The sequence below is a fragment of the Lagopus muta genome, chromosome 11 (genome assembly GCF_023343835.1).
Source record: "Lagopus muta isolate bLagMut1 chromosome 11, bLagMut1 primary, whole genome shotgun sequence".
NCBI classification, from domain to species: Eukaryota; Metazoa; Chordata; class Aves; order Galliformes; family Phasianidae; genus Lagopus; species Lagopus muta.
Genome location: NC_064443.1, coordinates 3,471,694 through 3,498,257, shown reverse-complemented (window position 1 = coordinate 3,498,257; position 26,564 = coordinate 3,471,694). Strand labels below are relative to the sequence as shown.

General features: G+C 38.5%; 1 protein-coding gene across 2 annotated transcripts in view; it reads right to left on the bottom strand.

Moving 5' to 3' along the window:
- Positions 1-26,564, bottom strand: part of IARS1 (isoleucyl-tRNA synthetase 1) — a 92,495-nt gene that overhangs the window by 48,472 nt on the left and 17,459 nt on the right. For both annotated transcript variants that reach the window (XM_048957822.1, XM_048957823.1), the window contains 6 exons: positions 26,029-26,116; positions 22,130-22,190; positions 20,024-20,119; positions 15,247-15,369; positions 13,782-13,873; positions 10,045-10,143 (listed from right to left, as the gene is read on the bottom strand). In XM_048957822.1, coding sequence (XP_048813779.1) covers positions 10,045-10,143; positions 13,782-13,873; positions 15,247-15,369; positions 20,024-20,119; positions 22,130-22,190; positions 26,029-26,116 — 559 coding nt within the window. The remainder of the gene's footprint in view (positions 1-10,044; positions 10,144-13,781; positions 13,874-15,246; positions 15,370-20,023; positions 20,120-22,129; positions 22,191-26,028; positions 26,117-26,564) is intronic.

Here is a 26,564-nt window from a genome sequence, read left to right as displayed (position 1 = left end):
GCATTACACATGGGCAGCCAGGTAACCACGTAAGACCTCTAGATTTTTGAGAAAAAAAAAAGATAAAAAAGATGCCAGGTTGACATACCCTACAGAAAAAGCTTTTTTGTCCTATTTACCATCTCCACCTAATTTCCCTACTACAAATAAATAAATAGAAAGCAAAAGCCTAATAATGCTTGTTAAATGCTCTACCTGGTAAGGTTCTGTGACATATTAGGACATGTCAAAAGGTAACTTTCATCCTGTGAAAGCTCAAAGGTTAACACAAGAATCTGATGCCTACCTAGCTTCCCTAATGTGCTAAATGCCATCATGGTTTGGTGAGGAACTGACTGTTGTCTGTAAACAAATAATTAACTATAGATACAAAGATTATATAACAGATAAGGGAAAGCAGTGTTTCTGAGGCCTCTTCAACCTTTTTTTCCAGCACTAGGAGATTCATGAAACAAGTGCAAGCATCACTTGGAAGAACCTACTGACATCAATGCAAGCTGCTCTATCAAGGTTCACCCATGGTGACACCATGTGGAGGTCTGAAGACTTTTTGATGCCAACAATATCTACAGTAGATAAGAACTAGTCATGCAGAATTCATTAAATATCATCATTCTGAAGTTCCACAGCTTCAGTAGTTATTTCTGGGTTTAATTTTGACTGCAGAGCTACCCTCTAAACATTTCTAAGAAAAATATATATAGTATAAAAATGCTTTTAAACTCAGCAACTAACATTTCACAGTGCCCATACACAGCTTTGAAATTTAGAAACACATGCAGGTTTTCAGACTTTCTTAGAGTAGGGCTCATTTGTATTAACTTCTCTGTAGTGACCTCAAGAGACCCTCTCTCCCAACACCAGTGGAAACTGTAAGAAGACCATTAGCATTTGCCTAACATTCCACTAATGTGGAAAACTTCCCCATACATCACTCCTAAACTAGTTTCCATTTTTCAGAAGTTGTTAGACACTGATTAGCTGAAATTATTAGTCCCATTTAACATAGCTAGAGGCAGAAACAATCCCCCAGCGACATTAAAACACTTGGAGTTTCAGCTCTGCCTCCTCAAAACATGCAAGAAAAATTAATCTGATCCCAAAGTGGACATTAACCACAAAAACACATGTGGTGTTATCCCTCACTCTCTCTGAGCTACGAAACCACAATTTACCTCTTCTGGTAAAATTGTCCGACCCTGCTGACAATTTTTAGCAGAACATAAAACACAAACCACTTCATCTACTATGAACCACATTTGTAACCATGATTTGTTACCACTTTAGAGGTGCAGTACAGAAATAACACCAACGTAACCACTAAGCACAATGAAAGCAGCCCGCATCTCAAATACATCTTGAGCTCATCACTCAAAGAACACATTACTTAAACACCTTATTCTGACCTCCACCCAGACACGGTATGGCAGATACAGCCAAACGGGAGCAACTTCACTAGATAGCCACCCAGAGCAAACCCTTTGCAGTCGTGTGTTCTTCAGGCCTAGGGCCTGTTCCTTTCACTTAGTCTTACTGCATTCAGCTACAGCGATTTCAGTGTGACCTTCCTGACTTACAGACAGAACATCTTAAAGTAAATAAATCAGTCGGGACAAAAGCATAACCCTAACCAGAGGCACCCCATATTTACATGTACTACTGGGCTAGAAAGATAAAACAACATTCCTAGCAACGCTGTTACTAACACCTGATCACTACATTACTGCAGCTCTAGTGTGCCTTTAAAGGCTTGGGGGTGGCTTTAAAAAAACAAAACCAAAAAACAACAGTATTGTGTTAGTTTCTTGGTAACTTTTAACAGATCACATCTTGCCGGGGCCATGTATTGTTACTTAAGGAAGCTTTTATCCTCTCTTCCATCTACGTTCTGCAGTAACATTTTACTCAGCTAAGGACAGCGAGGGCATTCAGAGGCTGTCCTGCAGAGAATTCTGCTCCTTTCCTTCCCATCGCTGTAACTGAACAAACTTGGCCTCATCCTGAGAAAACTCTGCACTGCAATAAATCTGTCAGCATACAATCTTCCTTATAATCCCCAGCTAATTTTTCCATCTGAATTCCCAAGTACTTTGAGAACAGAACGGTGACTTTGAGGCCACGATAAAAACATAAATCATTACTGATGCTGATTCAAATTTCAGGAAATTTTGGGCTAAGTTAAACCACTTACCTAAGCCCAAAAGCTAACACACTATCTTGAAAGAAAATAGCTGCACAAATGTAGAAGGCATCCTCACAATATGGATATTTAGGAGCTTTAAGGAGAAAACAAAAAACACAGAAAGCCACCCACACCACAGTCCTACTTTACAGCACAAAAAGTCACAAGACAGCCCTTTGCCTTATCCCAATACACGTTTCCTGCGTTTAACCAGGTATCTGTCACTAACGTCCTCCAGCTGAAATGCATAACTTCCAGGTTTATGCTGAGGATTCCACCTAAATCTGCAGTTTAGGACGACAAGGAAGGTGACAACTGCTACAGTCCATGCAGAGCAACTCTCTGCTAATGGCACTGAACAGATTCAGACCTCAGAAAAGGTCAAGTTCCAGCAGCAAATAGTTCTAGAAGTTTTAGCAGAAATCAAAGCAGTGACTTCACTTCTAAGGATTCCTGCTGCAGCCCCGATATCGTGCTGTCCAAATTTTTTCTTTTTTTTTTTTCCCCCAACTGGCCTACAATTTGTGTTGGTTTTGACCTTCAAATTCCTCTGCAAAATGACACAGACAGGATTTTGTACTTCCTTCTCCAACATTTAGCAAGGTTGAGGAGGCTGCTGTCTCAGCAGGCTGTGAAGCTCTCATTTCATGACTTTAGAATAGTGTGGGATAATGGCTATTTCTACTTCTTTGGCACCCAGGATAGTGTGCTAAATAAGACATTGCAGCAGTTGAGAAGTTCATAGAACTGAACTTCACAACACAAAGGAATAAATATTGGTTTATCAAATAATAAATTAAGTTATTGAAAGTAATCAGTTTCACCTTGCTTCAATGTAAATCTCTTAACTCTTTCAACATAAAAACTCCAGCTTAACAAATTAGAGATGACAATAATTATTCATCTGCTCTAGACATTGATGTACACTTCTGATTTGGAGCAGAGCTGAGATTTTGCTAAATTCATGCACTGCTAAGACTTCCATGCAGTGCCCTCCTTCATCTTCATCATCCCTTTCTCAATAGCTTCTCTTTTTCTTAGTGTCAAATCAAGACCCTCTGTGATAAACACAAAAAGATAATAAGACCAATAACAATTCAGACCCTGAACAGCATTCACTACCTACCTACCACAACAGAAATCATTTTACTTGGCTTCCAAAGTCCATGTCCTACAGAGTATCCAGAGCACATAGGCAAGTGAACACGGATTTCAACATCTGAAATTAGGGAGCATCTCTTCAGTCCCAGAGCACACGTGGCTAACAGCAAGTCCCTACAGCTGCTGACCCAGAGCCTTCTCATCACCAGCTGACACCACAGGAACAGCATGAATTAAGATCACTCTATTTCCTTTCCAAATCTTCTTTCCAATGAGAAATGTGCAGGATGTAGGAAATCTGAATTACTACATAATCCAGAAGAGAACACATTAAATGATTTAAGACATCCGTTCCTTTCCTGGACACAGATCTTGAAGACCTTCTCATGTTCATAACACAATTGCAAACACCAAGTACAACTTCTTATCCACTTCAGATGTGTTCCACATGACACTGAGTGGGCTCACTCTGCATCGGTCACAGGATGCAGGAATGCTGTCACAAAGCAACATCATCCTAATTCATAACTACAAATATCACTGCTGAAATAAACAGTCATCAAACATTACCACAGCAGAAGCCATATGTGCCTTATTGCTAATTTACCATCAAAAGCTTTTTGAGATATTATGTACAGATGTACTAATTATTTCTTACTCCTCACCATTCCTCTCACCAGCCAGTTATACTCATGGTATTCAAAAACCACAGCAACTTCACATACTGGGTAAGACTCACAGTTATTATTTCAGGGAGGCTTAGAGCATATGAATTTATTTGCAAAACAGCCCCAAGAGAGTCAGATTGATAAACAGAAAAACAGCAAGAATTAGGAAATCCTATAACAGATTAGCACTCAGCATTTGATGTCTTCAGTTCTGAGAAGGTGGCCCACAAATTATCCTTTCATTTGACAAGCTGGCAACTTGAAGGGATTCCTGAAATCGGGAACTAGTTGCATATTTGGAAAGATAGTAGGCAACTGAGATGCAACAGCAAAATCAAAGCTAGTTAAGTAGTTACCCTCATGTCATCTCATAAAAATATGTACAAGTATCTTTAAATCCATAACACAAAACCTGTTTTTGCCTTCTTTGTTAACTAATCCTTAGAAGGCTCAAAGTCTTCAATTCCATAATGCTAATCTGCTCTTATAACAAGCATCCTTCAGCATGACCTCAAATTTATTCTTAATCGTTTCTACTTCAAGGAGATAAAATAAGGCAACTATTTGTGCCCTTTTAACACCCTAATTAGTAGCAATACTATATCATGGATCTAATTAAAACTCCCCAGTTAGGGGTTGGGGAAACAGGGAGGAGAAGGGAGCAAAGAGGAAAGGTCAGCTGCCTGCAAAGCACAGTTTCCACTGCAGCAGACAGTTTCTCCTCCCCAGTTCATGAAATCTTATTATAATGGTGCACAGCCACACATCCCAGACAAGTTAGGGTGGCTTCCATCAGTATAAAATAAATTCCTGCCTATATGCAGCTTACATTTGCTAAATTAATAGTGTTTTCAATCATTCTGATACAGCAACGTTTTTCTGCAGTCTTTTATCACGGTTCCCATAGCAACAAACACTTTAGCGTGAGACTGCAATGCTGCTGCAGACTGCATCATAACCATACTGTCAGCAGCACACAGCTGCCTGACAAGTCAAGATTAAGTGAAGCCATAACCTCCAGTTCCGTGATACATTTACATTAAAAAAGCCCGTTATCTTCTTTGTTTGACTCAGACAACATGCTAATTGCTATAAAAATTCTTAATCTTACCTACGAAGGCAAAAAAAAAAGTCACTGTATTCTGAAGCAGGAGAGGAATGAAGCTTTTGCTGTAGCTCTTGCTGCAGTTTCCCATGGAATATTCTGACTTCACGGTTACTGAGTACTTTTACATTTACAACTTTGTATATATTTGCAACCTTTTAATGGAGGCAGATGTTTAACACACTGCACATGCGGATGGATTTACCAGTCGTCTAAGCACAACTGCCTGGTGAACCAACCGTTGGAGTTCATGGCTCAAGAAATACCTTATTTCACAAACAACAGGCTGGTGATGACCGCTCACTGGGACCAAAAAGATACTTGCTGGATTTATGACAAAATCTCTGCTTTAAGAGGAAACAGCAAAATTAGGACACAAGCTATCAAGATCAATTGAAACAAGCTTTAAAGTTTACTTCCAATCCTCAGCCATATATTTGCTGATAACAGCCAGCAATGAAACCTTCTGACTTATGCTGCATAAATCAGACCACTGCAAGGCAAACCCTGCAGTCATTTTTCCCTTACATCCTTCTGCAGGCAAAGAGGCCGCCACACATTTTGCATCGGGAAACGCTGCCATCTACTGCTGTAAATTGCTGTACACCCCACACCACTATGGGGACCACATGTCTGCGTTCATAGTTCCTGACTAAGCATAGTCCATGATTCAAAGGGAAGAGTGAAAATTACATGATCATAGTAAAGAAAAAAAAAAAAAAAAAAAACAAGAAAAACGGTACACAGAAAACATGCATTTAAAACTGTTCAGCACTCATTTATACTAAGACAGAAATGAAAATATCCTACTAGCCATAAAAAAAACAACCTATCTTCCAACATCATCCTACAATTGTGTTATAATTTAACATCTATTGCTCCTGCTACTCTGCCAGACTTCTCATCTGCACAAAGAAACACAAGCGTGGCTGAAGAAACATCAACTTCCCACTGCTGAGTGGGCCCTACATTCTGCCAGTGAGGACTTATCACACAAGACAGGCATAAATTGCGATTAGACGACATCTTTTGGAAGGTGGGACACAGTCTGTTGTTCAGCAAATAAGCAGGCTGACCAAAGACTGGAAAGGTTGAATCAGAGCCTCTCAGAAGATGAATGTGTTTGACGGATGTATGTGAGACACTTGTTCTTGGGGTGCTTGTACAGAAACAGCAGGAAGCATGGAAAATCCACACTTTTAAAAACAGATATTAACTTCTGGCAAGAAGGTCCGTTGCATGCACTCTTCATAGTATTTTCATTAATCACTTAAATTGTTAGTTCTTTAAAATCAAGAAAGAATCCCTCTAAGAACCAATACATCACACCCTTTATTAGTGTTTGAAATTTTCAGTGCCAAGAAAAAGAAAGAACAAAAGGCTTGGCTACTTTGAAGTCTGTCACATCTGCTTTCCTTCTAGTGATGCTCATTTTTCCACTATATAAAGTGCTGTAAATCTTGGGTAAACAATGTCAGAACGGCACAATGGTCTCTAACACCAGCCAACAGTTGGAAGTAACATGCTTCAGTTCCTTCAGGAATCAACTCCTCACTCGGAGGTGGGTTTTCATGTTATGTTTTTTGTTTTTTAAAAGTTCACAGCTGAAATTTAAATACAAGCCCAAAGTATTTAAAAGCCTTTCCTACCATCTGTAAGAAAATAATACCTACAGTACCAGAAGTGTGAGCTGCGTTAGTTTAGAAACATAAGCTACATTAATTCATTCTTTACACTAACTTACGCATCTGTAACTTGTACCAAATTTGAACGGTGGCAGCAGGAATTAGTCCTACATTATGCAACAGAACCTAAGGTGGCATGGTTTCGTTTCTTGACAGCAGTGATGCAGCAAATGCTCTGTCAACGAATCATTACAGTTATAAAAAACAAGTAAGGCTAAATCCAAACCTCATACAGCAGGGACCCAGCTTTGGTGCTGCACCTAACACTTTGCATCAACGTAACACAAAACTAAGGCCTGACAACCCTGGACAGGATGGATTCACCCTGCTGCAGCTCAAGTATCACTGTAGTAAGTTGTTTGAATATAAAATTCCAATTTTATTATTTCCTGCTTTAATAATCTCTTCTGCAAATTCTGTGGGGAAAATTCAAGCAGGGATTTTAGACTGTGGACTGAAACCTCAGTCTCCTAATTGCTGCTACAGTGCCATGCTTTCAGCTTTCCCTGCCCAAGCAGCATCCACTCTGACAAGGGTAAGGCTGGGAGAAAGAAAGTTTTTATTTGGTCTCCACTGTATAAGAAAAAAAAAAAAAAAGTGTTGGCACACTCTAATCTTTCTTGTAAGCTATAGTTAAGTTTGAAGAATGGAGATACAGCTATTGCCTTTAATAAATTTTGAGTGACTATGGCTTTATCAGTAGGCTAATTCATTAAAAAACTAATTAAAAAAATCAATCAAGTCAGAAAGTTTGTCCAACTATGTTTAATCTACTTCATCATAAAGGGTAACTATAAAAAGTGCAGCTATTCTTGAGGGACAATATACCTATCAGTCATTTACAGGAACAAAAAAAGCAGTGCACTCAAACTCATTCTGCAAAGGTTAATATAGTCTGAAAAGCATTTATCCCAATTTTCTCATTTTTCAGGACATACTGAAGCCCCAGGGAGTCAAAAAATAATTATATATATATTTTTTTTTTTTTAAAGCTAGGTATTATTCCTGTGACACTTCAGTAGATCAGGTCTCTTCAAAATATAAAAGTAGGCTTGGGAAAGGATAGGCTCTCCAGTATTTTAGTAGATGAATACTGAAGAATGCTAGCATTCTCAGTGTCAACTTAAGAAGTTACATCCCAACCACAATTGATATATTTCAAGAACATATAAATAAATCCTTCAAAATAATGCATTTTTCATTTAGAAAGCTGGATTTTGAAAGCCATCTCTATGTAAGAAATGCCATCATGTACTCCGACCTCTACTAAGGAAATCACACACTGAAAATATATTCTGATATGGCTTTTTTTTTTTTTTTTTTTTAATAAAACAGCGATACCACATGAGTACCTGTGGCCACATTCCCCACACAAAAAGATTCTCAAAATCTCCTAGTCCACACTGCTTTGAGTCTCATACTCAGCTATTGAATTAGTGAGACTGAACAACTGACTGAAGGACAAAGAGTGCTGCAATTCCAAGCACACCAAATACTGCTAATTCATACAATCAGCAGTGCTCTCACCCAACAGCACCCCTATCACATCTGGCTCCACTTGTATCTCTACTGCCCAACATCTGCATAAGACATCACATAAAGCACACATAGATGAAGCAGGGTTGAGGGACATGGCTTAGTGTGAACTGTTGGTGACAGGTGGATGGTTGCAGTGGATGATCTTGTAGGTTTTTTCCAACCTCGGTGTTTCTGCGGGTTCAAACGCTCTGCCAATTCTCAGAAACATCACCTGGATGAGCTGAGGTCACTCAGCAGTTTCTGCTTGAAGTTTTGCTTTTTCTACCTTAACCAAACACTTCCCTTTCTTACCAGGATCATTACATTTTTCTTATGTTCATGTGAAAATTAAGCATGCAGGTCTACTGACAGCCATCAAAATAGTAGAAGCATCTTGAGATAGCTAATTAAAGCTAAGAACAAACACTTTCACCCTCCTCTCCAGCTTATTTTTCCCCCAGAGAAGGATCACAGTATGTTCCATTATGGAAAACAAAAAAAAAAAAACCCACTCATCTGTAAGATCTTCTATATCAAGACCGGGCGTGTGCTTATTAGCAATTCAACACTGCAGCACCTTTGGACAGTGCATACTGTGGATCATCAGCTTCTCACATATTTCAACATTTACACTGTACCACATAAACAGTTATGCAGAAAATGCTCATGGAGCATTTAATTGCTATTATCCAAGAAGAAACACAGTATAAGTTTTAATTGTTCTGTTCCAACTAAAGCTAATAAGATGTTTTAACTGAAATTCCACCTTTAACACAATTTCATTTGCTAAGCAAAGTCACACAGTGATGGCATTTTATTTTTCCTACAGTCTTTGAGAAGACTGAACAACTGAAACAATTCCATAACCTCCAGATCTTCCCCATCTGATCTAAACTTCTCAGGCAGCAGCTAGTTATGAAAAAAATAAAGGTTATGGAGGTAGAAAGGACTGGATCCTTTTATTACTGACACACCAGAGATCCATCACAAACTCTCAAAATGGCTACTATCTCCAGCTTCCCCTCTTACTGCTCTTTTTGTCATATATTTAAGTTATCGTGCTAATGTAGTAACACATTTCAATTATTATCCACAGCTTGTCTGTTTTCCTGCTGACACCTTTTTTCACATTCCCACGAAGTTTTAACTTCTGCTGTCATTGGCCAATTTTTATTTAGTCAACCGAAACACTGAGTTTATTATACCAGTACTTTATCTAAAATATAAAAATTAATTTGATTCAATAAATGCACAGTGTTTACCAGTGTTTCCTAACTTCTCTCATGGATCCTGATCGGGAGGCTTACCTAAGTAGCCTCATGCTTCCTTAGGCTGAGAAGCAGCTTTTCTTATGTCTCACTTCTTAGCATTGTGCCACACAACCTGAAGATACTTTTAACTATCTTGTACTCCATTTCACCATCAACTTAGGTTTTAACTTTACTGTTCAACTGTACTCAACCATAATTACTCTAAAATAACACAGTATTTATATATTAATTATATATTTCTTATTGAATTCTACACAAGCAAAGAATAATTTCTGAAAAGCAAGAAAGAAAGAACATACAAACATATTAATGCACAGGATTGATGAGCAATGAAGCAGGTTATCTGTTTGTGCCTGGATTGCTTTACCAGTTTGAGGTCCATTTGTGAAACCTAAGATAAAGTATTATTTAAAACCAGTTACCAGCCATGCCTTGATAGCATTGGCACAAAGACAGAATGGAAATATGATGGGAATTAGCAACAGGAACAGTGACAAAGAGCAGCAGACGTTACCAGTAGCACTGGGCATTATTCTCCAGCAACTTCTCCACCATGTGCTCTACTCTTACAAACCAGCTTGGCACAGCTTTGTATATCAACGGAGTATCTGACCTGTAGCAGAAAGATGATGGAAAAGGGCAAAAAGAAAAAGCCACATTATTTATAAAGAACATTTTAAAAATGCAGTTCTGTGCATGACAGCTCTCTCTCCATAGAGCTCATTGTACACTTCCTGAAATATTATCACAACAACAAAAAGGTGTTTTGTTTTTAGTAACACATTGTTATTAATTGTTACTCTTACATGAGCTACCATTTTAAAATTGATTCCTAAGAAAAATCCTTCATGAAGCAACCAAATGAGTTTTTATAGCACAAGAAATCACAAGAACAAACTACACTTGAATTTTAGATTTATGTTGCTATAATAGTACAGAAATAAGAACTTCATCCAGTATTCAAATGAGTTATTTAAGTCTTCCAGGTGACATCGTTCTGGTTTTTTTTTTTTACATGCATATCTCCAACCTGACAAGCCAAAAAACATTATGCTACATTATTACTATTTCTATTTAAAAGAATCATTTAGATGGAGTAACAGTACCCAACATCCTACACCATGAGGAGAAGGAAAGAGAGATCCAGATAAATATATAAAAGCATTAAGTAATAAAGGCATCCTCACATATGCCTTACTTCAACATTTCAGACAACCATACAAAAACAACATGGGGCATGTAACACTGTAACACGATGGAAAGCACAGCAGTGACAGCAGGGTAGCAGGTCCTAGTCCGCAGCAAGCAAGGACTTGCTCAAATGCAACAGCCTTAGGCACAGAAATAAAGGAAAGAAGCTGCCTACCTTCAGAAGGCCTCAGTTAGGCAGGGATCTCCAGAAAATTCCTTTGCCTCCACTGCTAACCCTTAAATGAGGTCTGGGAAGAGGTGGATCCTGCCTCCGTCCCTTCCTGTCACTCAGGTACACCTAAGCTCCCCTGGGTTGGCCCTGCCTTCCCACCAGGAGCTCCATCACTGTTTTGAACTGATACTTAGCATTTCCACTACAGGATGGAGCAGATTCAGAACTTGGGATTGCTTAGAAATGAGAATGCTGTAGGACAGACTTTATAGACTGATAAATTTTCTAAATTACCTAGTAAAATCAGAATCTTTAAGCATCTGGCTGCATTGCAGACTTGGGCAATTCTCTTCTAGGTTAGTTCCTTAACACAACAGCTTATGGTCTTGAGAGACTTCAGTAACACACAGCCTTCTTAAGGATCCAATAATCAATTTGTGTATAAAGTTCATTATAGGAGAGGTCAGACAACTCTATTACTTCACATCCATCTCATTATTCCAAATTAAAGGAGGACCATACCCTAGGATAAGGAAACTGTCTGCTCATATACAGCAGCTGCAGCAACTCTGGGACAAGAAGCTTTTATTTCCATAATATCAACTCACTACACAAAACATTTCCTGATTTTTATTTTTATTTTTTTTAAGTTATAACATGGATTCATTTCAAATGCACAACATATTCACATTATGATGAAAATTCATCAATATAATCATATCACTCAGAAGCGGTTGTGGCAGTGATGCGGGCTCATTATTTTCATTATCTGAAAATGGTTGGAAGCCAATGGACTGCTATGGAGAACACCTCCTTGTTCTCATATCCCTTCCTACACATTGACTTCTGGATGCTGTCACAGGTTCTACAGGGCCTGTTTGGTCCAATATAGCACAACCACTTTCACTGCTTCCATAACACTGTCCTTTAGCTCTAACTTCAAATCTGTGCTTTTTCATTACCTCACAAAGGATTAAGATTGACAGACTCAACTTACTAGCACTACAGTCTGAAAGTAAAAGGCAGAAATGGCACAGATTCCATAGACTTAATCTATTTCAAACAAGAGAATAAAATCCCCTTTTGCATGTTACCTTCCACTTCTCAACACAATAGTGCAACTCAGAATTCCAAGACAATTACTCTGAAATAAAACTTGCTATCTCTGAACAGCAGAGGACTGGCCATTCCTCTGTAACTAACATCTGCATTTCTTAAAGCAGTTTCTCTACCCAGCATTCCAGGAGTCTTCACCGAGCATATACATTAAAGGTAAAACTGATTTTCAAGGACTAAGCACTTAAAGGTAGTGAGTTCAGATAAAATATCAGGATGTTGAAGAAAGAGCAGAAAGCACCACTCTAAGGGCACAACCACTGAAAGCAGAAAAAAATTTTAACACAAATAGCCAATTTTAACAATGTAAGAATATTTGCTCTTCTGTAAGTGTAAAAGAAAACTTCACAGTGCATGCTAGAGGCTGGCAGTCACCTATTCAGCATCATCCTATCACATACAGAGATTGATTCTGATTACTCAGGACCAGCACATCCTTTGGGGAACAGCAGTGGCAGCATGTTTCCTTAGATGTGTGTCCTTTAGAACTTTATCAGAGGTAGAGAAGCACCTGAGCAAACAGCCTGTTCCTTAGCAGTGATACAACATCAGCTCTCTCTGAAATGTAACCTTTGTACATGAAAAGCTCAGCAATAACATACTCCGTGCACCATACATGCTCCAATCATTCCTTGTACCACTCTGGACTGTGCAGTGATTTTAAACAACTTATTGTGATCTTCCCTTTTTTTTTTAATTTCAGAAGTATATGATAGATTGCTGACCACACGCCCTTAAAGAACGCTTCTTGGTTTTGCTTAAAAAAGCAAAGCCTTGCATAAATCAGAGACAAAGCTTCCCAGTGTTAATTCCTAATGGGATGGCACACAGTAGCTACCATGGACATCTGGCTGTCAAGCTTGTTACCTTTGCTGCTTTCCAGAGTTGTTGAATCAACTCCTTCCAGAGCTGTTAAACCACTACCTAGACTACACAAGCATTCAGGTTAGCAAGATCTACATGTACACAGAGCAGTTTTGACTAATCATTTTCTCTTTCAACAATTCCAATAAAGAAGAGTTCTGGCTAGAAATTGTCTACTGTGTAGTCACCTAGGTGACACTGCTGCCCTTGCCTTTAAATTTTCCAACATCAGTTAACAGCAAATGACTGCATAACATTACAACAAGACAATTAAAAGAAGGATCCTCTGATGATATGCAAAAAGAGACATGACATACTTGGGATCCAACAACTCACTGGTTCCAGAGAAAAGCAAGAAAAACAGTACAGTAAGTAGGAAAACCTGATTCCAAAGTTTTCTTACATTAATCAAAATAATTTATGACTGTGTTTAAGTCAAGAACTACTCTCCTACTTTTAGCATATTCCAATTATGGTTTGATTTCTGATGGAAGCTAAATGAGATTTTAAAGTAGATTCCATTACTCTTCCTACCAGATAATTTGCTGCTAGGTGCTGCCTGCAACTGATCATCAATCAACAAGAATGTCAACATGTGGCAGGATTAAGTATGTTCTACAGCATCAGCATTTCTATGTAACCAGTTTATTTCAGAACACCATGGCTGTATATTTGAGTTGTGATAAAGACAATAAAAGCACTGTAGTTTCTGGCTGCAGTTTAAAAGCTGGTAACTCTTGAAGGACTAAACCAAAATTGAAGCTGCTCTAATTCAGTACGCTTGATCCCTTTCACTTTCAGTGATGTTAAGCCAAGGAAGTTAAGAGAGGGGGGAAAAGGAGGCAAACCTCAAGAAGTTCCTCAGTTACAACCCTCAGTCTTAAAACCATATGCACTTCTCTCCTTACCTCCAGCAGAACGGATAGCTGTGTTTGTAACTACTGCTGTGAACCAGCCTGCCTTTCTCCTTCAGTAATTTAATGATGTTCTTATCTGCATCCTGAAACAAAAGAAGAAAAAGTTTTCCTTGGATAACAAATTTCACCATTTCAGTAAGCCACGACAAGATTCATCTGCAATATCTAACCAAAAATAACCTGCAAGTAATTCAATAACTACACAAAAATCCCCCAAATTGCATATAATTCATACATTTACTGTAGAGGTACTGTGAAACATTACATTTGAAACGTTATTTGCTCTCCAAATCCTTCTATAGATCAGTCCATTTTTTCCCCTTAGCTTTTTTCCCTCCCACATACACTGAACTGTGTAGAACTTAATTTTTTCTGCAGCGCTGCTACACACCAGAACTCACATCATTAAATCTTTGATTAAGTCTTCTGTAGTCTTCAGTAGAAATCCACACAGTGCCTTTTATCTGATGTTCAGAACTCACTGTAACACATTCCTCTAAAATGTGACTACAGTTACAGAAGCTACATCATCTTTTGTAACACCTGACAGGATTTACAGTTTAAGTTGGGACCGAAAGCTGCACAATAAGAGCTAAAGACAACCTATTGGACACTGTCAAAATGAGATTAAGAAAGGAAAAAGAAATCATAGTACACAAAGATTTTTTATTTTGCAATATTCAGAATCTAAAAAAAGAATTCATCATTATAAGAACATTCTTCAAGCTCAGATTCCTATCGGCAAGAAGCTAAACATGCAGCCTCCACTACTCCATTATTTGCCTCAATATGCAGGAAGCAATGATAGCTGTTTGAGTTCAAACAAGACTTCAAGCCTGTTCAAATGGAACAGGCCATCAAATTGTAACAGTGGGAAACCATGACTGAAAAATAATTTATTTGCTGAGTGTATGAGGCATTCGTTTTCACAGATTTGCCTGTAACAGTCCAGAGTTCCTCTGGGTATCCTTTCAGATGGATTCTCTTTCATCTATTAGCAAGTCAATTTGTGTTGCAACATGTCCCACAAGTGGGAAAAATGACTGGATTTCTCTCCATTAAGAAACTGCATTAAACTATCTGGCTGGTATAAACTTAATTATGACATCTGTGAATTCAGTTGGCATCCCAAGGCAAGGCAGGCACACTTACCTAGAGACTGCACACGTAACATTTCTGTAGGAAACTAGCAAAAAGTGTGACTTTGCTGCTACTAGCATAAACACACATCCTCAATTTCATTACAACATTTACAATACCACTTACGTTTCAAGGTTGGGGTTTTTTTCAGACATTTTAATAAACAAACCTGCCACTGTTGCACGTTAATAGACATTTCGATTTTTCCAGAGGCACATTGAAGACAAAGGCATTAAGGCAAAGATAAGAACGCTTCTAAAGCACATAAACTCTACCTAGAATAAAGCAGTAATTTCCTATCTCCAGACTCACTGACCTTCACGTACTGTCCGGCAAAATCGGTCACTTCAGCTGTGAAGCAGCCTGACACATCAACAGGACAAACTGGGACAGAATCTTTCTGAATAACATTAAAATCCATACAGACTCTGTAATCATCCTACAAAAGATACAAGCGCCAAGTTACAGAAGACTGAAATATCAGTTACAACATCCATTCCAGAAAACAATAAATACTGAATAAGAAACACGACGACTGGGCAGAATAATGAAATACTCAGCCTTCACTTTACAAAATAAATGCTTAAAAAGTGTTGTACATACATTTGTATTTTTATGCATTACAGGAATTAGAATTTCTTCAGAATTCTTCATAATTCATCTGTAGACACACATATACAAATACACACGTGTTTATGTATGGAGATGGCAGGTTGTTTTAATCTTATTCTGAAATTACACATAAGAATTCCCTACTTCTGAACGTGTTAATGATCTTAAGTACTGAAATCTGTATTTCTCAATCTTTTGGGCCTGTAGGCAGCAATATTGATCAACCACCACACATGGGCAACATCACGGACTGTTTTCCTGGCCAGCTCATTGAAGTCTTTAATTTCCTGTAGCAATAAGGAGCACAAAATTAAAAAAAGCCTTCAGGACAAGAAAGTCACTAAAAGCTTCTCAGAAATGTAAGTAAGAACCAATGGTACCTTCAAAATGAAAGATCAGAGCAAAATTATAAGGGGACTAGCAAAGTTCAGACTCCAATTTCAAGCTTGAAGTAAACACATCTTCACCAATTACTATTCCAAATTACCCACTTTTTTTCCCCTAAAGGTGGGATTATATTATTAGGGATTAGAGGGGAAGGGAGAGCAGGGAGGTTGAGGATTAAACTCTCTCAAAACATTTGGAGAATCACTTAATTTTCTTTCCTCAAAGAGCAAGGCCCTGCTTAAGCCTGCACCAAGGCAGGTTGTTTGAGTCTGCTGGGTTCCCGTACTTCTGCCCTGACCAAATGGGGCACTACATTTAGGGACAGAAATTGAAGGGTTTTGTTGTGGTGCGCAATGGAACCTACAGTGATCTTGCCTATCTAAACTGGCTGCAATTGAACTTTCAGACTCCTATTTGCTTAGAGCTCATTTACCCTTGGTGAAACAAGCACACAACAGCTACTTCATAGGAGCTGCACTCTAAAGCAAGCTGATTGAGTCACTTTGATCAAGGAGATCTTATCTGAATGAAGTGCTCAAATAAGTGTTAAATAAGCAGGCATTTCACACCTATCTGAATTCTCCTTTCATAGATGCAACCAATACTGGCAAGCCAGCTTTGGGTGGGACAAAGCGAGGTTTCCAGATCCTCTCTGCAGTCTTCTTCCTGCATCTTCAGCACTGCCCACCAGCCCCCTCCAGCCAGGTCTGGTAAATGTTGCCAAGTGGGCCCACATTGTATTTCATAGAACATGCTGAAACTCATCCACAGCAGTAGAGAAGTTGACTGCTTCAATGCATCACATGCAGAACCGAAACCCCATCTCAGTGATATCACTCAATTCTCTACAGATGACAGTTTCCGTCCACTTTTCAGTCACTGTGGACAACCATCACAATTCTTCAGCCTCCATTTGGTCAACCAGTTATTACAGTCAATAGATGACTTAAGACAAGCCTGTTCTCAGTTGACCTTTCACCAGCTATTATTGCTGAGATACAGCAAGCAGACTGCAGCTTTAATTTGTAGGCCAGATGACATGTCAACCCTGATTTGGCAATGAACTGTACAAGGCTTTGAAGAAGCAGCCAGCAAAGAGTACATCAAAGCCTGGCACACTGACAACCTAGCTAAAACCTAATAACGAACCTTCCACTTTGCAGGACCCAGGGCAGGAGGTGGTTCAGTATGGTTTGCATCACCAAAGCAGCCGGTGATATATCAAGAGTTTCCTTTCTTTTGAAAAGCTTGGAATCAAATGTAAAAGCTCTACACACCGACATTCTATTTGATTTAATGGGGACTTGTTTCAGTAATCACAATCCAAGAACACATTCAGGCACATGCAGAAAACCACAAGTGCTAAGCTTCACTGGAAAACTGAAGTAAATTTCAATTATTTCCAGGACTGAAGTCACACTGCTGGTCACATGCTTTTTTAAATGCTGCGATGATTATATCCTCTAGAAGGTTACAAAGAGAAGTCAACGCCGTACTTAAAATGAGTGAAACAGAAGCTATTGAAAACTCACTGTTGAGAATAACTCAAGGCTTTCCTGCCAGAAACTTGAAAAAAAGGCAACAAAAAAAGAAAAACAACTGCCAAAAGGTTTACCTGTAGCACCACTTAAAAATCAGTATCTTTTCAACACATCGCAAAAGTAAAGTATAACAGGAATGAACCTAAGAAACATTTGTGATTCATCCTGAGCAAGTACTGGAAGTACAGGGTTTGCATGCCAACTAAAACATTACTAGAACTCAATGCAGGCACATCTACCTATGACGAAATGCCTGAGCAGCTGGATTTTAGTGTCACATTAATCGACAAGCAGAATGAGTTTTAACAGTTTTTATGCAGGTCTGTCTTTCCCCACGAGCTTTAATTTTGAGTTCTCTCAAACTAAAAAAAAAAATAAAATGTAATTTTATGCAGTATTGCAGCTTGTATCTGGCAAACACATCAGACAAGAAAACAAAACAACTATCCTGGAACTAAACAAAGGTGAATTTTTACTACTGGAGAAGGAGCATCCAAGCTATCATCACAATGTCGACCAGAAAGAAGAATTAAAATTAAAAACAACCCTGCTTTCTGTTTATTAAAAGAACTTGCTTATTCTGGGGGGAAAGGGACAGACACAAGACGACAGTTCTTGTAAAGGACTGTGCTCTTTTTCTCCTCTGAGCTTTATCTCCTGCTCCACTTACCCCCTTTTCTCTTCCCTATTCTCCTTTAACACACAATATCGAAGCAAGTTGCAGAGAAGCCAATTAGACAATTCTACCTATAATCAGGAGTTTCTCTCTTTTTCATCTAAGACTGCCTATTTAAAGATGGAAACGTTTAAGTCAACACCATGTAATACTCAGTATTTGGTATAGTGCCTACTGTGATGAATTCCTGAACCTAAACTAGAGCCTGTGTGAGTCTTTCTGAATGAAAACAATCACTGCACCATGAAAAACAGAACTGTATGCACCCCACAAGAAAAAAGCAGCATCTCATACAACATGCTCCACATAACTTCCTTCTAAGGGTAGCATATCAGTTAACCCAGGTCCATACCACACATTATGAAGTCTAGATGCCCCATATGTATCAATTGCTAATTTTATGATCTTAGTGTACTTTTCACTTACACAGTTATTCTGTGCATCTTTTCTTCCTTTGTAACGCACATACTATACTGCCAAGTTTTCCAAACCCCTCATTTTAAAAAGGTAATTGCTGACTTCCCAGGAGAGATGGAACATTCTTATTCCCCACTTCTGTGTTCATACAAGTCTTTGTGGGCTTGTAACCGAACCAAACAGAAGATGGCAAATAATCCTTGAACTAACTGGGCAGCTAAGCTTTCCAACAAGCTGTTTCCAGTAACTAGAAAGTGCTGTGAAAATACACAAATCAACACAGCAGCCAATGGAACACTTCTTCCAGAGCTCCTCTGCTATTAGCAGCATTCCCATTTCTATTACTCCATGTTCCACAGCAAGAGTTCTCTCCTCTTAAAACCAAGACTGTTCTCTCATCCCTCAGTTAAGATCCTGCAGGATTTAGCTATAGGGGAATCTGAGGCTCAGGTAGTGCAATATGCTTTAGATTCCTTAAGGCACTTCACTTTACCAGTCACATGAATTTCTCTATTAACCAGGAATATACAGCCCAATCTGATTTTAAGTTACAGCTATATTAAGGTAGAACATCTTCTCATATCAACATCCATCTTGTCAAGGGAAACAGAACACCACAACAGATGCATCCTTCAAAAAATGCAGCAAAAAAGGACAGAGAAAGATAGGATATTTCACACAAATACAAAGAGGCCTATTATTAATGGCAATGGTTTCTGGAAACTATAATAGAGCTTGCAGTACAGGGACTGCTAATTGCTGGACATTGGCAGTTATTACAGGTTTTCTGAGGGCATCTTTGGAAAACGGTTGAAGACAAGACACTACACAAAAGAGACAATGAATCTAAACTAGTGCTGCTAATTCCCATGTCTAAAAATTGATGAAATTCATGAAAAAATCCCTCCTAACCTTTGCAAGAATAGACTGAGAGAAAGAAAAATAAAGTTGTTCAGCAGACAGAAAAAAGAATGGAGTTCAATAAGGGATAAAGCCTCAAGAAAGAAAAAGCACCCAAAGCACTTTTTCAGGTATTCCAAATATACAACAAGTACCAAAATTGACAGATTGAAGAGAGGCAGTGTACTGAGCAGAACTACAGCTACCATCCAAAATTATCACTTCAAGCACATTTTTCTATTTTTCAATGTTAGCAGATCATTTATTCCTGAAGCTGGAAATCTAGACTTGGAACAGCTAAGATCAAAATGACACTTGGAAGATACAGTGGTGAGAGCACAACATACCACAACAGTAACCAAAACCAGACATCTGAAATCTCCACTTCAACACACAAGGGGCACAACTGCATGTAAGAGTGCCCTAGAACACAATGTTTCCAAGTAGCAAACGGGAGGGTTACTCGATTTCATAACCACTGCCAGTTCACAGTAGCTGGAAAGCCAAGCCATGTGCACGAGAAAAAAAATGAACATAACAGACACATAAATTGTACTCACAGCACCAAAATAGGGGGCTTGATGAACGACACCTGTGCCTTCTTCCTCCTTCACATAATTGTCTACCAACACAGTAAAGGCACCTTTATCTCTGCACTGTAACACAAAAATAGGCTTTTCACACATACAGCAAACCAGAATTCTGAAGAATGCAGGAAAGCTACTGGCAGTCACAATGGCTTCAGAAATAAATGACATGCATTGCAGTGTTACATTCTTAACATTATGTACTCATTTCCCATGGCTAAATCACTTGGACACTTCATTTAAGCAGCATCAACTTTGATTAAATCTAAGTTCCCTCCATAAGGCTACAGAGTCGATTCATCCTCAAGTCACAGCTCTTCACAAAGGTCTGTGTTTAACAGAATACAAATGAGTACACTCGTGTAAATGAGGATACACTCAAGACAGCTACAGGCATTCACTTCACAGAAGTCTCCTTGCATTTTTACATTGGAAGGTAATGGAAACTGTACCTTCATAATATTTTTTTTAAACGGCTTTTCTTTCATAATAAGAAATTCTCTTTATTTTCTCCAGAGAACAACGAAATGAGAAGCTTAAACATTCAAGAAAATTTGCAGTGTGACCACATCTTTAGTTTTTTTTTATCTACATCTTTATTTTTTTGTTATCTACTGTCATGGTTTTGTGATTTTTGGCTTTCGGTATTCCACATCATAACATCATGTGGGGCACTGGGACTTTAACTGTCAGTGCTCAAGTCCTGGGTACCTGCCCTGAAGAGAAGAACTACATTCCCCAGGGGACCTTGCGCTCAGGGAGAGGAGGTTTAACTCCTGGCAAGGTCACCTGATGTCCCTTTCTCACCTGCCCTTCATCATGGGCGCTGTTCCCATCTCCCTGCTGCTCAACTGGACTGCGCATCTCACCTCAGTGCTGTGGTGAGGCCTATCCACCTTTTGGACATTCTCTCTCTCTCTCTCTCTCTCTCTCATTATATTTGATTTATTAGCTTCAATTCGGATTATATTGTATTATAGTGTGTTATCTTGCATTCTGATAATATACTTAGTAAATTAGTTTGTTTCTCCTCAGATTGGTGCCGCTGTTTTTAATTATTTTGGGGTCCCCTGTTTCTTTTTTTCTTCCAGAGGCACGGATCTGCAGATCCCTCCGCCCTGCTCATCACAGAACCGGGCCGAACCAGCCCGTAAACTGTTGACATCTACATACTATTTTCTATTAAAAAAAAAAAAAAAAAAGCACTGCAAACTGTTACAGCTCAATCAGATACATTACAAGATATCTGGCATGTCCTGAAGAGGGATATTTTAGGATAAGACATCCATTCTAAGTAAAACTGGTATATGCCCATCTGTTCCTTAGGAAGTACAGCAGGACTCAGAATCATTAATCCATTCTGATCCTTTATACCTGCAGTCCAGTTTATCAGATTCAGCTTAGCTTCTGACCTTCCTCTAGAAACAACAGGTCCTGCTGCCTACGCAGGTTTCCACAGTTTGCTACTTCAGCACATGCTTCAGCACAGAATGCAGGCACAAATGACTGAGTCTCTTTCCTGAGTTAACAACTGCTTGTCCAGCACTTCTGTAATCCTTTTCAACTCTTTGAAGAATTTAACCAAGCACTGCTTTTGTATTTTTAATACATAGTCCTCTACCCTGTTTCTTATTACTATATGTACTACCATGTACTACAGCAACACAATCTATGGTGCTATTATCCACAGGAGACTTACACAGCACTCAAATGCTGCACAACCAATCCATCTCACGAATATAAGGTCTGTGGAATTTAAAGGCAAAAGACACAGGCTCACCAGATGCAAGCCTGAGAGAATGCTGCTTATTCAGTAGTGATTAGTGAAAGTCTTGCTGTAATCTGAACTCATGCTACCATTCACCACTCAATTCTTACTCTGGGTGTATTTATAACTTAAGGAAAAAAAGTTTAAGAACAGCCTTCTGTTTTTCAACCTTTCACAAGCATTTTGAACAACTGGGATTAAACCTGAGTTTTCTTATTAGGACACAAGGTTTTTGTAATATAAACAAGTAATGCTGTGAAACATTTTGACTTTCGTCATGGTGTGCTGTGACAAACCCAACTTCATCTTACCTGAATAAAATATTCAAAGAGTGGTTTATACTTCTTGCCTTTTAGAACAATGCCAGGAAACCTGAAGAGGAAAAAAAGAAAATGTACATGAACACAAATGAACAACTTGAAAACTGCTTGGTCCACTAGTAAGGGAGGAGTTTCCCCTATTTCCCTCATATGTAACAGAACCTGGCTGCATTTACTTCCCATTTCTACACCTCTTTGACAACTTAGATGGAAACATGTCTTAATGTATCTCTGCTATCAGAGAACAGGTAGACTTCTACCCAACAGCCTTCCAATGAAGAAATCATTGGAAACTTACATAGGAAGTAAGCATTATTAAGAGTTTATTTCTCATAAAGTTCTAGGTAAGGAGCTTCTGCATATAACACAATAACAAAGTACTATGAGCTCCGTGTGTTCAACAGAACTAAACAAGCACTGTCCCAGAACATCTAGGAGCTGTATGCACAAAAGATGGTCCTTCTGAGAATTACAGTGTTTAAATCCTAGATACCTTATCCTTACTCTATAATTAGGCATCTACACTTCCCAAGGGCACCTCAGAAGATCCAATACAGACAGGACACTGACGAAGCATAACAACCAAGAAGAGAAACAGCCTGTAGATTTGGCCCTCTTCAGGCTTCCAACTACAGGTGGCAAGCACAATGACTGGACTGCTCACACTCGCCTAAAAAGGCTTGAATCTTGCATCTCAGAAAGAAGCCTAGCTCAAATGCAGCCTCTTCTAGAAGATGAGATACCTTTCTGGATGTGCCACAGCTGTGGTCTTTTCCTATACTCCTCCTGATTTACATCCACATCTTTCAAAACCACTGGTCAAACCACACATTTGACTACTTGAAAGTGAAAAACTGCTTGAAAACTGTTCCACTGTACAAAAAGAAGCTCAATCAATATTTAATGCCAAGTTGAAGAGCGGTCTCCCCAGCTTGCTATACACAATATCCACCAGGGAAGGGGCGTTCTTCTATTTTGAGGCACAGCTTCATGGATGGTTTAAGTATTTTACATTACAAACAGCCTTAGGAATGTTTGAGGTGCTTAATCAGGATCAGATGAGAAAACAACATCCTAGTGCTCCTACATACAGATGTGGGAGTATTCAGACACAAATCAAGTACTAGAACCACCTACAGTTAAGAGAAAGGGGTGAAAGGGTTGTGGATCACATTCCTGATTTTCCCTTTTGACTTCTCAAATACTTTGTAATCTAAGTCCTGAACTGGAAGCTGGAAGTTTATACAGTGCCACCTTGTGACTTAAGTTATACTTCTAATGGAGACTACCTTAACCATAGCAACCCTTCACTTCCAAGTGATCAGAAATTTAGAATTGAAAAGGAAATAAAATTGATGTGCTGGAAAATAGTATAAAGCACTTAAGAGTTTAACATGCAAGCAGACTGAAATCTAACAGAAAGGGAGGAGAACATTCATCAACCATTTCATGTTCACCACTACTAAATGGCCACAAATGGAGTAATGCATCAAGACAGGTTCACGCGTGCCGAGTAGCAGAGATGATTCTGATGAAGACAGGAGCCCTGACTAGTGAAACAGAGAAGAAATATTCCAGTTTTCTCTCACACAAAGAACCACTGTCTGCATCTGACTCAAAAAAGGAAACAAAAGCAGTCAGGCCAGGTTTGAAAGAAAAGCTGGAAGTATTCAGGAAGACGAGATGACTTCAGATGCAGAATGTTTTCAGCGTAAGACCATTCCTTGACCTCAGTTTGCCACCTGGTATGGAGCAAATATCAGTTTCACCCCTGAAGACCTAACAGCCTGAAAATTGAGACATGGGCCAGAAGAAAAGAAGTGAGAAGTAGAAAAAAGTTCATTTCCATGAATTTATATGCTCTAAGATTAAAACGTTCAAAATATCTTTTTAATTACCAGCTACCTCTTAATTGTCTCACATTTCACATTTGAGAACTGATTTATTACATAAAATAAAAACTGTAGTATGACAGAAGAACAGTCAGCTTGAGAAAACTACAGCACCAGTAGAAGAAAAAGAAAAGAAGAAGAAAAAGCCACCACTCTGCAAGAATACAAGTTGCCAGCTCCCCTGTACAAAGGTACAGAGAGGTAAGAGATGAGAAAAACAGCCAGAAATTTCACTTAGCCAGGCATGTAAGCATCTACAACAATCCTGTCTGTCCTGACTGTCTTAAAAAGGAAGTACAAAACTTTCACTTCACAATTTTGATGAGAAGAAAAAAAGGCTATAAAAAGGCTTAAGTGTTTAGTTCATTTCTTGATACAGGAAATGAATGATGGCAACAAACCAAACTCATATTTGCAGAATTCCAGTAAGAGAACAATTTAGGATGACAACACAGGAGACCAAAAGCCTCAATGCATCTACACTGCTTATTTTCAGAGTCTAAAAGAAATGCATTCAAATATTGAAGAAAACAACAGCATTTTTGGTAGAACAAAATAACACAGATATTTTTGGAGTTCTGAGGATGAAAACTCCCCTCGGACCAGCTAACAACTTCATTACATTTAGACATTGAATACTTCAAAAAAAGTGAAGTGGCAAAGAAAAATCAACATGAATTTGTCAAGTACAAGTCACATCAAAGCACATTACTTCTTTTGTTAGGCAAACCAAGCAGCCTAAATAGCAGTCAAGGAGATAGACCCAGGGCATAATGACAGCAAGGCTTTTGACACCTCCCCATGTCATTCAGCTCCATGTAGAACACAAAAACATTCTGACCAAGTGACTGCATGCTTACATGGATGCAGAATCATTTCAAGGAAAAAAAAAATAGTTTTGATTCAGTATCAGGCTGAAAGAAGATTTCCATCACGTTGACAATATTCAATGTTTTTATTGACAACTGAAGGGAGGAAAAAAAATAGGAAACGGACAAATCTGGAGATCAGAAGTTCCATCTGCATGGAAGAATGGGAGCACTGAAAATAATCTTCAAAGAGCGAGTACCACCTCAAATGGGCACAGAGCATGTGGCTGATTAAGACAATTAAGCCAGGGATGCTGAGGGGAAGGGAGGAAAACAATAAAATCAGTGCAAAAATACAAAGTGGGAATTACTCAACCGTCATAACATAAGAGTGGAAAACATCTTTAGCAAGTGCCCCAGCTGTATATTCCTGTATATGTTGTATATATAATATACAGCAGGCAATTGCTTAGTTAAATAGAGGCGGCCTCTTTTCACATGTGTATGCATGCACGTTGCATCTATTATTCTAATTGGACAAAATGGTGTTGTAAAACTTTTATCTGCTTGAGGTAAAAGATGATAAAAATAACTATTGCTAGGGAATAAGGCTCATCATTCTAGATTATTTTTTTTTAATTACTGCCAAATACTGAATAAAATGAACACCAATGCAAACATCCCTATCCTTCAATTCAAATAAGATGAATGAGCACTTTTCAGAAGGAGTAACTGCCACCAACTGCATAACTTGGGGAGATGATTCTATAGAAAGTATTTGTTTGCTGAAGGGAATGGTTTTACTTTTGTCCGTTTCCCTTCAAATATTTCCATGACTTCTAAGATGTTTTCCACATCCATAAATCTTGAAAACTGGAAATTGTATAAATTAATAATGTTTTTCATAAGAAAAAAATAAAAATAAGCAAATTGAAGGACAGACCAAAGAACCTTTGGGGTTTTTACTATGAAACAGTAAACCAATCAAACTTGTATTCATACTCAAGATCAGTTCATCCTAGCAACTTCCAATCTCTTTACAGATTTTCTTTAACATATACTTACATAGTATCACCATAGTGGGAAATTCACCTGCAGCTAACTGCCAAATTCAACTTCTTAAAACACTTAACATCTGAGCTATAAAAATACTTTAAGATAACAAGTGAGCCATAATTTCTGTACTTGCCTGTCCAGTATCTCGTATTCACTGTCAGATTTGTATAGTGCTATCAGCCTGGATTCCATCAAGATGTAAATCTTTCCTGTAGCCTTATCTAGAACATAAAGCAAAGCAACAGGTTATATATCCCAATTTAATGCCCTCATTTGCACCACTATAAAAACTTCTGTTTATGCAATATGGTATCAAATGAGCTACAAAAATGTCCAGAACACTCCTGCTGATCAACTGCTACTTTCCAAAGCTAAGCTTAAAGAGACACCACAGGAGAAAACCCAGTACAATGATTTTCAGCCTCTTTATTCTCTTCTTGTTGTTAAGAGGCAGTAATACCCTAGCTTGCCTACTGCCACTGTGCCAAAGAAAGAACTGAACAGTTTCAGCATATGTAACTGAAGCAGACCAAAACAATTAGAGGCAAGTTGGTTAATTACCAAGTAAATATGACTAATAAAAATGACATTTCTTGTAACGACTGTACTCCTTTCTGTTGTCTTTCTGAAATCTATTATTTCAATCAATTTTATGCTTGGATTTCTTTA